Source organism: Chiloscyllium punctatum, chromosome X (assembly GCF_047496795.1).
Source record: "Chiloscyllium punctatum isolate Juve2018m chromosome X, sChiPun1.3, whole genome shotgun sequence".
NCBI classification, from domain to species: Eukaryota; Metazoa; Chordata; class Chondrichthyes; order Orectolobiformes; family Hemiscylliidae; genus Chiloscyllium; species Chiloscyllium punctatum.
In genome coordinates, this window is record NC_092791.1 from 21,728,202 (window position 1) to 21,741,178 (window position 12,977).

Consider the following 12,977-nt stretch of genomic DNA (forward strand, 5'->3'; position numbering starts at 1 on the left):
TCTTCCAAGAAATTCATTAAAGAAAAATGGTCCCTGAAAACCACCAGGGATATGCCCCCACCCCCTTTCCCAGCCTCTTTTTCACCCATTCACTCCTGCAATGTCCTGTCTTCCTGGCTGCTCATTTTCATCTTCCAGCCCCAAAGGCAGATTTACCAGAACACCAATGACAGCAGTGAAGGCACTTTGAAATAACCAAAAAGCAGCAGCAAAATCTTTCTGTAAGTCACAAATCCATTAAAGAAGTGAGAAAATAAGCTAAAAGCTCCTCTAAGTGGGAAGCATTAGCGGATGAGCCCTTTAAGTAGTGCTGCAAGATTTTGTTGCCTATTCATGCCATGAGTTGCTGGGCAAGTTTCTTATATTGTAAATCAGATGCTGGCAGATCAATTTAATGCTAGACCTTTAGTATTTTAATCAATGTTCTAAATACTTACATTACACATCCTGAATTTCTATGAGGGAGCCTTACACAATATGATGGGTGAAGCATTTCAGGTATCGAATGAGCATGTGCCATTTGGCACATGATAAGCTTCTGTAAATACAAAGTAAAGGGTAGTTATTTCCTCCCTGTAGGGAAAAAGGAATTCTTATTTCTGTGATTTGCCTACAATAAAACCTCTTGGTGGGAAATTGAAGAAAACACTGCTGGCCTTTGAAGGTGAATCCACAGACTGGATGTTTGTGGTACCTCTGCTGATGGAGGCTGGGTAGCTAAATAATCTCAGTGGGGGGAAATAGAACAATGTTGATGGTGCATGCATAGTGAATCTGAGGGTATAATGTGTGTTTGTATGCACAGGTGTGTATGTATGTACTTAAGTAACAAAGTAAGGTCTGATCTTGTTAATTACCACCTCTTGTGTGTCTCCTTTCAGACACCCCTTCCCAGCGAGTACAGTTCATTTTGGGAACTGAGGATGATGATGAGCATGTTCCGCATGAACTTTTCACTGAACTTGATGAAATCTGCGTACGGGGGGGTGAAGATGCTGAGTGGAAGGAGACTGCCAGGTGTGTGAATTGTTTGCGAGTTTGTCAGCATGAAGAAATACTGTAAATTGACACAATGAGGCTTTAGATGGTGTGCAAATTCCAGAAACAATTACTAACAGGCTTACCATACAGAAACTTCGCTCACCTCTCTCAAATCAGCTGTCCAGAACAGCTTTCACAGACTTATTGTAATGCATGATTAAGTTCATTACCTCAAATTATGAACTCTGATCAGTCAGTAGACTTGTGATCACTTCATCAATCCATCAATGTAAATACGATTATGCAATAACCACATGGGGGACACTAACCATGTCTGTTATTAGAATCTGTAACAATTACAAGATCCATCACAGAAGAAAAGCCACTCCCAAAACAAAGACCTGTGTATACATGTTGAAAAATAACATGAGTTACAACAAGGCAATAGTGACATCTTTGGGTTCAGTTGACTCTCCTAATCTGTTCAAACTTCTTTCAGCCTCTCGGTCTGCACTGTCCACGCTAGCCTAGTCTTCAGCACTAACTTTCTGGTGATTAACAGATTGGAAGAGGTTTCTGTGATAATTTTAAATAATAAGCGTATTTTTTAAATTAAATGTTTGGCAGGTGGTTGAAGTTTGAGGAAGACGTTGAGGATGGTGGAGACCGTTGGAGTAAACCATATGTTGCCACACTGTCGTTACATAGCCTGTTTGAGCTACGAAGTTGTATCATTAATGGTACTGTCTTATTGGACATGCGTGCAAACAGCATTCAGGAGATTGCAGGTATGTCTAATGCATACTTTAAAATGCATAATACTGCCGTCATTGAAACCTATTTTCTTAAATTACTTTGCTATTTAGAACTACTCTTTAATAATGTAAATCATCAAACTGTATTTTGTAATGCCGTTGAGACTTGCCTGTCATCCTCAAACAAAAACAGTTACCAGTTGCTCATGAAGATGCTTCCCTTTTAAGTTATCTAATTCACAGTTTTGAATCCTTAACAATATGTATGTTTGTTTACTTTGTCTAAGGTTTCTCAGTCTCTTGTATTCTGTTTCCTGCGTTGAGTAACAAATAAGATTTATTTGTATTATATAGCTCTTGTTATTTTACACATTACTGGAGACATTGGGGAGTAAATATTTCTGCTTTCATCATTGATACATCTATCACACACTTGATGATCTGACCTACTGTGGCAAGGAATGAAGAAGTGTCATTGAACAGTTGAAATTGTTATGAAATATCAGTAATAAGTAACAGCAAAGTATCGTCGATGCAATAAATCTGAAATATAAATTAGTGCTGGAGAAGTTCAGCAGATCTGATATCTCTGGAGAGAGAGATAAAGTTAACTCTTCAAGTTGTTTGGTAGTACAGACCTTGAGTATTGCTGAAGAAAATATTTTATCGAAGAAGGTTACCTCCGTGTACAGCGGGATCTTGACCAGATGGGCCAATGGGCTGAGAAGTGGCAGATGGAGTTTAATTCAGATAAATGTGAGGAGCTGTATTTTGGAAAAGCAAATCTTAGCAGGACTTATACACTTAATGGTAAGGTCCTAGGGAGTGTTGCTGAACAAAGAGACCTTGGAGTGTTGGTTCATAGTTCTTTGAAAATGGAGTCTCAGGTAGATAGGATAGTGAAGAAGGTTTGGCATTTCCTTTATTGGTTAGATCATTGAGTATAGGAGTTGGGAGGTCATGTTGTAGATGTACAGGACATTGGTTAGGTCACTTTTGGCATATTGCATGCAATTCTGGTCTCCCTCCTATTGGAATAATATTGTGAAGCTTGAAAGGGTTTGGAAAAGATTTTCAAGGATGTTGCCAAGGTTGAAGGATTTGAGTTATTGGGATAGGCTGAATAGGCTGGGGCCATTTTCCATGGAGCTTCGTAGGCTGAGGGGAGACCATATAGAGGTTTTTAAAATCATGGATAGGGTAAATAGACAAGGTCTTTTCCCCGGGTTGGGGGAGTCCAGAACTAGAAGGCATAGGTTTAGGGTGAGAGGGTTAAAATTTAAAAGGGACTTAAGGGACAACATTTTCATGCAGGTATGTATATGGAATGAGCTGCCAGAGGAAGTGGCAGAGGCTGGTACAATTACAACATTTAAAAGGCATCTGGATGGATATATGAATAAGAAGGGTTTAGAGGGATAATGGCCAAGTGCTGGCAAATTGGATTAGATTAGTTTTGGCTATCTGGTCAGCATGGATGAGTTGAACCAAAGGGTCTGTTTCTGTGCTGTATACCTGTATGACTCTATGACTTTATGACACTGATGCAGTGCATTTATATGATCTTACTGTCTGCAACAAATAAGACCCTCTGTATTAATATATGTAACTTCCAATACACACAAGGGCACCACACTGCAAGCCCAACTGACAATCCTAATTCATTGTCAGTGTTGCTTGTTGTACATTCAGGATTGCCCAGTAAATGTTGTCCAACTGTGGAATCGAATGCAGTGTTGGTCACCATGTTGTAAGATTTACAAGCATGGGCTGGTTGGGTATGGTCAGTACCTTGCTTGTTGTGAACAGCTGCTAGCAATTGGGATGTGTGGCCTACATACTTGGCATCACACTGGCATTGAAACTCATATACCACATTACTCATTTGTGTGATAGGCAGCGCATCTTTTAGGCTTGTTGGCAGCATTCTTTGAGTGGCAATCATATCAGTTTGGCTGTTTACAACAATCAACGTACTGACTGTAGCCTACCAGCTTAGCCTTGCAACATGATGTCCAACATTCTGCAATGGGACAGCATTTGCTGAGTAATCATGAGTGTACGAAGGATTACACTGACAACCACTTCAGGATTGTCAGTAGGCTCATGATGTGGTGCACTTGCATGTACTGGAAGCTATGAATATTAATAAACAGGGGACTTGCACACGAAGAGAACATGCACACATCATGCCAGTTTCAACTCATGAAAATAGGTGACAGTTATTTGTTGGCCATTTATCAGGGCAATGCCTTGACCAATTAGAGTCAACCTGCCTGACCTAAAATGTAGAAAAAGCCTGACAATTAACAGCTAATCATTATTAACTGAGGCACTGTCTATGGCAAAGCCTCTACCAAACAGAATCCACTTGCTCTCCTCTAACACAGTGTAAATGTTGGTTTTCGCAATAAACTGCTATTGCGCTGATGATGTCAAGATGCAAATATTTAGCAGCTTTTTTTTTTCAGCAACATAAGTAATTTAGAGAAGTATGATAAGCCAGGTAAAAGTCAGCCTATGAGCAGGCCGTAGTCTGAATTCCTATTTCATAAAGTAACATTTCCTTCTTGCTGTTGTGGAAACATTTTCAATAAATTTCCCTCTACAATGAGTCAGAAGTTCCTGTAATTGGAATACAAAGGCAAATATGACTTAGTGACATAAATTGAGTTAAGTATGGAAAGGGAAATTGCGGTCTCTAAAGAAGGAGGCCATCTGGTTTGTCCTATGGTGGAACTGGTCCTCCTGGGAACAGATACGGCGGAGGCGGAGAAATTGGGAATACGGGATGGCATTTTTGCAAGAGATAGGGTGGGAAGAGATGTAATCCAGGTAGCTGTGGGAGTCAGTGGGTTTGTGAAAAAATGTCAGTGTCAAGTCGGTCGTCACTACCTTTCCACATGGTTAAAGATGCCCTCCAACGCATCTCGTCCACATCCCGCACCTCTGCCCTCAGACCCCACCCCTCCAACCGTAACAAGGACAGAACGCCCCTGGTGCTCACCTTCCACCCTACAAACCTTTGCATCAACCAAATCATCCACCGACATTTCCGCCACCTCCAAAAAGACCCCACCATCAGGGATATATTTCCCTCCCCACCCCTTTCCGCCTTCCGCAAACACCGTTCCCTCCGTGACTACCTGGTCAGGTCCACACCCCCCTACGACCCACCCTCCCATTCTGGCACTTGCCCCTGCCACCGCAGGAACTGTAAAACCTGTGCCCACACCTCCTCCCTCACCTCTATCCAAGGCCCTAAAGGAGCCTTCCACATCCATCAAAGTTTCACCTGCACATCCACCAATATCATTTATTGTATCCGTTGCTCCCGATGCGGTCTCCTCTACATTGGGGAGACTGGGCGCCTCCTAGCAGAGCGCTTTAGGGAACATCTCCGAGACACCCGCACCAATCAACCAAACCGCCCCGTGGCCCAACATTTCAACTCCCCCTCCCACTCTGCCGAGGACATGGAGGTCCTGGGCCTCCTTCACCGCCGCTCCCTCACCACCAGACGCCTGGAGGAAGAACGCCTCATCTTCCGCCTCGGAACACTTCAACCCCAGGGCATCTATGTGGACTTCAACAGCTTCCTCATTTCCCCTTCCCCCACCTCATCCTAATTTCAAACTTCCAGCTCAGTTACTGTCTCCTTGACTTGTCCGACCTGCCTATCTTCTTTTCCACCTATCCACTCCACCCTCTCCTCCTTGACCTATCACCTTCATCTCCTCCCCCACTCACCCATTGTACTCTATGCTACTCTCTCCCCACCCCCACCCTCCTCTAGCTTATCTCTCCATGCTTCAGGCTCACTGCCTTTATTCCTGATGAAGGGCTTTTGCCCGAAACGTCGATTTCGCTGCTCGTTGGATGCTGCCTGAACTGCTGTGCTCTTCCAGCACTACTAATCCAGTATTTACTTACTTGTTCTCAGTGCTGTCCAGATCCCAGCCACAAATAGACAAATCTCCAGCTTATTCTTGTGTGACACATGAGCAGTCAAACTAAGTTCTTCTTTCTAATCAGTTATGTTTTTAAGTATCTCTTTTTTTTGTGTTCTCTAATTAATTGGCTTTTTTAAAAGGTTTCTTATTGACTATTCATATTTCATAAAATATTTACCCCAAATTTCAGTTCTCTGATTATATTGTAAATGATCACATTCAAGCAAAGATATTTATTTTCTTTGTTCTTTGGGTCTTTCTCTACAACAATTAATGGTTTCATGGTTGCCACTACTGAAACTAGGGGCTGGACCTTCCACTTATTTTTCCTTAGTGCGGTGGCAGATATAACAGTGGATAGGATGCTCCCGCATAAATGAGAAAGCCCACCTAAGGCTCAACTGGTGGACTTTACGCCAGGTCACTTCCTAGGACAGCAGCATCCCATTGCCTGATGACCAACTTTAATTGATAATGAGGCATGAAGGCCTTCCTGCATGGAACATAATGTTTGTACAATGAGAAGGCAGTGGGATCATGAAATAAGCATCTGTCCAGTTATCTTCCCCACCTGCCACTGCCTTTTGGAAGGGGAAGATTCCACTCTAGTTTTCAGTTCAAGATTTAGAAACTGAATCCACACTCCACTAGCTGCTTGTTGTGCACTAAAAGGTAACTGTTTCAGAACAGTTTTCAACATAAAAAGACCACACTTAGTGAGTTTTATTTCACACTCTATAAAACTTCCCCCTGCTGATTACTAGCTCTCTATATTTATACAACTAATTCAAACCCAATTTTTTTTATCCTTAATTAATATATCCATGACCTCGTCCTTCATTCTATTAGGTCTCGGGCATTCCTTCAAACTGCATTAGATGATAACATTGTTGTGATAAGATTTGAACCCATGTCTTCCAAGCATTAGTCTGGACCTCTGGATTAACTAGTCCAGTGACATTACTGTGATATGTGACCCTGTGCCATCTGTCAAATGCATTCATCATAACCAGTTCTTCAACCATCCCGACTGTATGTAATATTTACTACATTATGCATTAGCTAATTGTTTTAACATCTCTTCTCTGGATTACTCATCCAGAATTGACCACAATGCAACTATTTCCCTGTATCTTAGATTAAAATAGAGCAAGGTAAAGCCTAGGTGGAAAGACTATGGAACAGCAATGGCAGGAGTTTCTGGGAGTAATTCAGGAGACACAGCAGAGATTCATCCCAAGGAAAAAGAAGCAATGTACAGGGAGGATGAGGCAATTATGGCTGACGAGGGAAGTCAACAATAGCATAAAAGCAAAAGAGAAAACATATAATGTGGTGAAGGACAATAGGAAACCAGAGGATTGGGAAACTTACAACAACAGACGGCAACAAAACAAGAAATAAGGAAGGAGAAGATTAAATATGAGGATAAGCTAGCCAGTAATGTAAAGGAAGAGTTCATTTAGATATATAAAGGGCAAAGGAGAGGCAAAACTGGACATTGAACAGCTGGAAAATGATGCTGGAGAGACAGTAGTGGGAAACAAGAAAATGGCTGAGGAACTGAACAATTTACTTCACGTCAGTCTTCATAGAGGAAGACACGAATAATATCCCAAAAATTACAGACAGTGAGGGAGCAGAGCTGCGTATGGTGACCATCACCAAGAAGAAGGTGCTAGAAAAACAGAATGGCCTGAAGGTGGATAAATAACCTGGATCAGATGGACTACACCCTAGAGTTCTAAGGGAGATAGCTGAAGAAATAGTGGAGGTATTAGTGATCTTTCAGGAATCGCGAGAGTCAGAGAGGGTCCCAGAGGATGGGAAAATCACTAACATAACACCTTTGTTTAAAAAGGAAGTAAGGCAAAAGATGGAAAACTTCAGACCGATTAGCCTAACCTTGGTCGTGGGTAAGGTCCTGGAATCCATTGTGAAAGATGAGATTTCTGATTACTTGGAAGTGTATGATAAACTAGGGCAAAGACAGCATGGTGAACATGACACCCGAGGCTGGAATCAAACCTGGGACCCTGGCACTGTGAGGCAGCAGTACTAACCACTGAGCCATCGTGCCACCCCTCACCATCCACAATACTGCCTATTTTAGTGTCATCAGCAAACTTACTATCCATGACTTGTACATGCTCATCCAAATCATTGATTTAGATAACAAACAGTAATGGGCCCAACACTGAACCCTGAGGCACTCCACTAGTCACAGGCCTCCAGTCCGACAAGAATCCTTCCACTATTACCCTCTGCTTCCTACCAACAAGCCAACTTTGTATCCAGTTTGCCAGCTCGCCCTGGATTCCATGCAATCTAACCTTCCAGAGCAGCCAACTATGTGGAACCTTATCAAAGGCCTTACTGAAATCCATACAGACTTGGTCTACCGCCCTGCCCTCATCAACCTTCCTGGTCACTTTATCAAAGAACTCTAACGAATTTGAGGCATTATCTCGCACTCACAAATGCATGTGTATCTTATCCCTCAATCTTCTCAAGTAATATACCAACCACAGATGTTAAGTTCACTAGTCTATAGTTTCCAGGCTTTTCTTTGCAGCCCTTCTTGAATAGTGGCACAGCATTCGCTGTCCTCCAGTTTTCCGGAACCCACCTGTGACTAAAGATGATGCAAAAATATCAGCCAGGCCCCCCACAATTTCCTCTTTGGCCTCTTGCAGTGTTCTTGGAGATACCTGGTCAGAAACAGGAGATTTATCCACGTTCATACATTCTAATACGTCCAATACCTCCTCTAGTGTGATATGGACTGTCCCCAAACTATCACGACTAACTTCCCCAAGTTCCCAAGTCTTCATATCTTTCTCCATGGTAAACATAGGAGAAATATTCATTGAGAACCTCACCTATCTTCTGTGGTTCCACGCATACATGTCCACTTTGGTCCTTGAGAGGTCCTATTCTCTCTCTAGTTATTCTTTTCTCTTTAATATACCTAAAGAACCTCTCTGGATTCACCCTAATCTTCTTAGCCAAGGCTATCTCATGCCCCCTTTTCGCCCTCCTGATTTTCTTCCTCAGTAAACTCCTGCATTCCCTGTATACCTCCAGGGATTCCCTTGATCCCAGCTGCCTGTACCTGACCCACAACTCCTTTTTTTCTGGTGAAAGCCTCAATATCTGTTGTCATCTGGGGTTCCCTATTCCTGTCAACCTGGCCCTTCACTCTCACAGGAACATATAGACCTTGAACTCTAGCTATCTCACTTTTAAAGGCCTCCCAGTTGCCAGAGGTCCCTTGGCCTGCAAACAAACTACTCCAACCAACCCTGCAAGCCCCTGTCTAATTCCATCAAAATTCACCCAGCGCCAATTTAGAACTCGAGCCTGTGGACCAGTTTTATCCCTCTCCATAATTATTTTAAAATTAATAGAACTGTTCCCAAAGTGTTCCCCTACTGTCACCTCCATCACCTGTCCTGCCCTATTTCCATAGAGTTGGTAAAGTTTTGCTCCTTCCTGAATATGACCCTCTATATACTGCTTGAGAAAACTTTCCTGAACGCACTTAACAAATTCCACACCCTCTAAGCCATGAACGCTCTAGCAGTCCCAGTCTATGTTAGGAAAATTAAAATCCCCAACTATGGCAACCCTATTGCTCCTGCAAGTCTCCTTAACCTCCCTGCATATTTGTTCCTCTGATTTCTGTTGACTATTTGGGTGCCTGTAGTTTTTTCATCTCTGACTACTGCTGTGATATTCGCCTTGATCAAAAATGCAACTTCCCCTCCCCTCCTTCCACCACCTCTGTCCCACCTAAAGCACCTGTACCCTGGCACCATTAAGCTGCTAGTCCTGTCCCTCCTTTACACTTCAGACATGTGAAAATTCTCCCCATTTAGAAAATAATTTATGCCTGTATTCTTCTTACCAAAGTGCATGACTTCACACTTGCCCACATTGTACTCCATCTGCCAATTCTCTGCCCACTCTCCTAACCAGTCCAAATGCTTCTGCAGCCTCCCTACCTCCTGAATGCTATCTGTCCCTCTACCGATCTTTGTCTCGTCTGCAAACCTACCCAGAATGCCCTCAGTTCCTTCATCGAGGTCGTTAATATATAAAGTGAAAAGTTGTGGTCACAACACTGAGCCTTGCTTCACTGGCTGCCATCCTGAGAAGAACCCTTTTATCCCCACTCTCTGCTTTCTGCCAGACAGCCAAACTTCTATCCACTTTACTTCTAACACCATTGGCCCTTTATCTTACTCAGCAGCCTCTGTGCGGCACCTTGTCAAATGCCTTCTTGAAGTCCAGGTCCAGGTGAAGATTAGCATCAGCGCAGTCACCAGTACCAGAGGGAAGACTTGAGCAGGACACCCTCCGAGGACACACAGTCACCTGCACTGAAGGGCAGGTCCTTGTGGGCCTGGTGCCAAGGATTGCTTAAGGCCCAAACATTACAGGATGGGGGTGACCATTCAGAGGTTGATGGCACTACAACTGGCTCTGGGGCAGAACAGGAAAGAGTAAAGGTAAACAGGACCATTGTAATAGGGGACTGGATAATTAAGGGGACAGATAGGAGATTCTGTGCCGCAAATGGGAATCCAGGATGGTGTGTTGCCTCCCTGGTGCCAGGGTCCAGCATGTCTCAGAGCAGCTGCAGAAATGGGAGAGTGAGCAGCCAGAAGTGATTCTGCATGTTGACACAAATGACATAGGTAGAAATAAGGGTGAGCTCCTGCAGAGTGTTTATAGAGAGCTAGGAAAAAAGTTAAAAACCAGGACCTCATTGGTGATAATGTCCGGATTACTTCCAATGCCACATGCTAGTGAGGATAAGAACAGGAGGATATGGCAGATGCATGTGTGGCGAAAGAATTGGTGCAAGGATTCAGATTTTTAGATCGTTGGGATCTTTCCTGCACAGAGGTGACCTGTTCAAGAGGGACAGGTTGTACCTGAACTGGAGGGGGACCAATAACAATGTGGCCAGGTTTGCTCGTGCTGCAAGGGAGGGTTTAAACTAGATTGGCGGGGGGGTGGGATCCTCAACAGCAGGGAGACAAGTGTGAGGCTTGAAGGAGGTACAGTAATCAGAAATAGCAGGGCGAAGAGACAGGTCGGGCTGGAACACGACAGGGTTCACAGAATGCCTGTTGGATTAAATTGAATCTATTTCAATGCAAGAGGGCTGACAGTTAAGGCTGATGAACTCAGGGCATGGACAGTTACATGGGACTGAGATATTAAAGTGTAAAGTGACTTGGGAGTTCTAGTCCAAGATATTCTCAAGGTAAACTTGCAGGTTGAGTCAGTAGTTAGGAAGACAAATGCAATGATGGCATTTATTTTGAGAGGACTTGAATATAAAAGCAGGGATGTACTTCTGAGGCTCTGTAAGGCTCTGATCAGACCACATTTGGAGTATTGTGTGTAGTTTTGGGCCCCATATCTCAAGAAGGATGTACTGGCCCCTGGACCATGTTCAGAGGCGGTCCCAGGAATGAAAACTTAACATATGGGTAACGTTTGAGAACTCTGGGTCTATACTGGCATTAGTGCCTTTACTTCTGCCTCACAATGCTAGGGACCCGGGTTCAATTCTAGCCTCTGGCAACTGTCTGTGTGGAGTTTACACATTCTCCCCATGTTTGCGTGGGTTTTCACCGAGTGCTCCGGTCCAAAGATGTGCAGGTTAGGTGAATTAACCATGCTAAATTGCCCATAGAGTTCAGGGATGTGTAGGTTAGGTATATTAGTCAGGGGAAATACAGCACAATAGGGTAAGGGAATGGGTTAGTGTGGAGTTGTTGGGCCGAAGGGCCTGTTTCCACACTGTAAGGTTTCTATGATGATTCTAACATACTTGATGACGTTTAGAAGGATGAGGGGGGATCTAATTAAAACATACAGAATGACCTCGACAGGGTAGATGTTGGGAAGATGTTTCCATTGGTAGGAGAAACTAGGACCCAAGGGCACAGCCTTAGAGTAAAGGGGAAAACCTTTTAGAATGGAGATAAGGAGAAACTTCTTCAGCCAGAGAGTGGAGAATCTGTCAACTTCATTGCCACACAAGGATGTGGAGGCCAGGTCACTGAGTATACTTAATACTGAGATAGATAGGTTATTAAGTATCAAGGGGATCAAGGGTTACAGGGAGAAGGCAGGAGAATGGGGTTGAGAAACTTATCAGCCATGATTGAATGGCGCAGCAGACCTGATGGGCTGAATGGCCTATCCGGCTCCTAGGTCTATGGTAAGTTGGGAAAGGTTTTACAATGAAAGTTTCTTAGGGTGAGCAGGCCCATGAAGGAAAGATTTTTTAAAATTTGTATGCGGTGACCTTGTTAGGAACCCAATACATTTAGCGAGTTTGAGAAGATTTGTAGCTCAAGTTGAGGCTCTGGATGTAGGTTTGCTCGCTGAGCTGGAATGTTCGTTTTCGGACGTTTCATCACCATACTAGGTAACACCTTCAGTGAACCTCCAGTGAAGCTTTGTCCGGAGGCTCACTGAAGATGTTACCTAGTATGGTGATGAAACATCTGAAAATAAATCTTCCAGCTCAACGAGCAAACCTACATCCAGACCCAATGCATTTGCTTGGCAGGTATCCCATCCCCACTGAAGAGCAGGCTAAATGTGTGTCCTGGGCCCTTGATTTGCACTTACAACAAAAACAGTTTATATTTGTATGACATCTTTATTATAATGAAATGCCTCAAGGTTCTTATAACTCCTTGAAAGTGGAGCCGCAGGTAGATAGGATAGTGAAGAAGGTGTTTGGTATGCTTTCCTTTATTTGTCAGAGTATTGAGTGCAGGAGTTGGGAGGTCATGTTGCGGCTGTACAGGACATTTGTTAGGCCACTGTTGGAATATTGCGTGCAATCTCAACAAAAATTTTGCTGCTTCTGCCGAAAGAGTATTCCAGACCTCAGTTTCCACCACCTTTTTCATAAAAGACTCCAAATCTTCAGAGAAGAAAAATGCCTCTTTATCTTAAATGGGCAACCCCCTATTTTTAAATGTGACCCAGAGGTTTTGCTACTCCTGTAAGAGGGAACATCTTCCCCACCTCCATCCTGTCAAGACCCCTCAGGATCTTAGAAGTTAGTTAGGTTTTAGTTTAGAAGGGTAAGCGGCAACTTGATGGAAACATAGCCAACCTGCCAATTCCTGGTATGAGTCAGCCCACAGCATCAATAACCTGCTTAATTCCACTTCTCTGGCAATTGTGATTGTCATGAGTTCCTCCCTCCCTTCTATTTCATGCTTCTGGGATGTTGTATTTTCTATGG

General features: G+C 43.4%; 1 protein-coding gene across 3 annotated transcripts in view; it reads left to right on the forward strand.

Moving 5' to 3' along the window:
* LOC140471127 (electroneutral sodium bicarbonate exchanger 1-like) overlaps positions 1–12,977 on the forward strand; it is a 767,860-nt gene that overhangs the window by 526,240 nt on the left and 228,643 nt on the right. For all 3 annotated transcript variants that reach the window (XM_072567015.1, XM_072567017.1, XM_072567016.1), the window contains exons 4-5: positions 882–1,017; positions 1,609–1,769. In XM_072567015.1, coding sequence (XP_072423116.1) covers positions 882–1,017; positions 1,609–1,769 — 297 coding nt within the window. The remainder of the gene's footprint in view (positions 1–881; positions 1,018–1,608; positions 1,770–12,977) is intronic.